We start from the raw sequence: 1,602 nt of genomic DNA, 5'->3' as shown, positions 1-1,602 counted from the left end.
TAGCCACACTCAGAATATCACTCTAGACAATAGATTCCTTACCTTCCCTATTCTGCATTGGTAGCCACCTGCCCCCATCAGCCCCATACTTGCTCACAATAACCCTTTTCCACAAGGGCTCATCCTCTACCCCATACCTCCACCACCACTTTAGTAACATATAATCATTTGTATCCTTAGCCTTCCTTATACCCAGCCCTCCCTTAACTTTACTCAGTGTTACATCCTTCCACTTTAACATATGAATCTTTCTTCGTAACTCAGAGTTGCCCCATAAAAAAATAGCCTTCAACTTATTAATTTCCTTTGCTATTCCTTTGGGTAATTTGACAATGGAAATATAATACCCCGGTAAACTATCCATAACTGATTTAACCAAGGTTAGCCTACCAGCAAATGGCAAAAGCTTCCTTTTCCAGAGAGCTAATCTTGACTTAACCTTATCCACCACAGGTTTCCAAGTTTGTTTCCTTCTAGGATTTGCACCAAGTGGTAGACCTAAATACTTAAGAGGTAACTTCTGAGATAAACAATGCAATAATAAAGCAAATTCGTGAACCTGATCATCACTTATTCCTACACCACACACCACACTTTTATGAAAATTGATCGCCAAACCTGACATCACCTCAAAGCATCTAAGAATTCTTTTGACATTAACAATCTTCTACCACTCTGCTGCACAAAATAGAATAGTATCATTTGCAAACTGAAGATGAGATAGTTTTAACCCTACAGATCCAACAGAAGATCCTTTAATTACACCCAAACTCTTAGCCCTTTCTAGCAGCAGATTCAACCCTTCTGCTGCAATATTGAATAGGAAAGGTGACAAAGGATCACCATGCCTCAACCCCTTTTGTGGGCAGAATTCATTAGTGGGAGATCCATTAACTAAGACAGAAACTCTTGCTGTGGTTACGCAAGTTTTTATCCATCTAATCCATCTTTCTTCAAACCCTAAATTTGCCATCATGGAAAACAGATACTCCCATTTAACTGAATCATATGCTTTTCGAAGTCAAGCTTTAAAATAACTCCCTCCCATTTTGACTTTTTCCACCAATCCACAACCTCATTGGCAATCATTACTCCATCGAAGGTATTTCTTCCACCCAACAAAACTGTTTGAATTTCACTGATAACTTCTGGTATCACCTTCTTCAATCTTCGTGAAAGCACCTTTGCTAATATTTTATAAGCAACCCCTATCAAACTGATAGGTCGATAATCTGACAAACCATTAGGACACTCTTTTTTTGGGACAAGGGTGATAAAGGAGCTATTCAGTCCTCTAACCAGTTTACCATGATGGTAGAATTCCTTCATAAAGTCAAACAAGACACTCTTCATGAACTTCCAACATTTCTGAATGCATGCCATGCTGAATCCATCTGGCCCTGGCGCTTTATTCCCATCACAATCTTTCACTACTTCCCAGACTTCTTCCATTGTAAACTCAGGTTCAAGAACCTCCCCTCTGTGTACATTACCAATTGATACAAAATTTCCAAACATCATAGGCTTGGATGGCCACTTTTTAGCAAATGCCTTTGAAAAATGTTTGACCACTTCAAGTCGCACAAGCTCAGGATCTTCAAT

The 1,602-nt window shown here is 39.2% G+C and overlaps 1 protein-coding gene across 1 annotated transcript; it reads right to left on the bottom strand.

Moving 5' to 3' along the window:
• Positions 1-667: 667 nt before the first annotated feature.
• Positions 668-973, bottom strand: LOC145819151 (putative mitochondrial protein AtMg01250). The gene has a single exon (XM_082913111.1). The coding sequence runs from the start codon at positions 971-973 to the stop codon at positions 668-670; it is 306 nt and encodes a 101-aa protein (XP_082769237.1).
• Between the last annotated feature and the right edge of the window lie 629 nt (positions 974-1,602).

The sequence above is a fragment of the Camellia sinensis genome, chromosome 2 (genome assembly GCF_055761805.1).
Source record: "Camellia sinensis isolate YWXY chromosome 2, ASM5576180v1, whole genome shotgun sequence".
Taxonomy (NCBI): Eukaryota; Viridiplantae; Streptophyta; class Magnoliopsida; order Ericales; family Theaceae; genus Camellia; species Camellia sinensis.
Note: the sequence above shows the minus strand (reverse complement) of the source record. Positions and strands in the feature narration are given on the sequence as shown.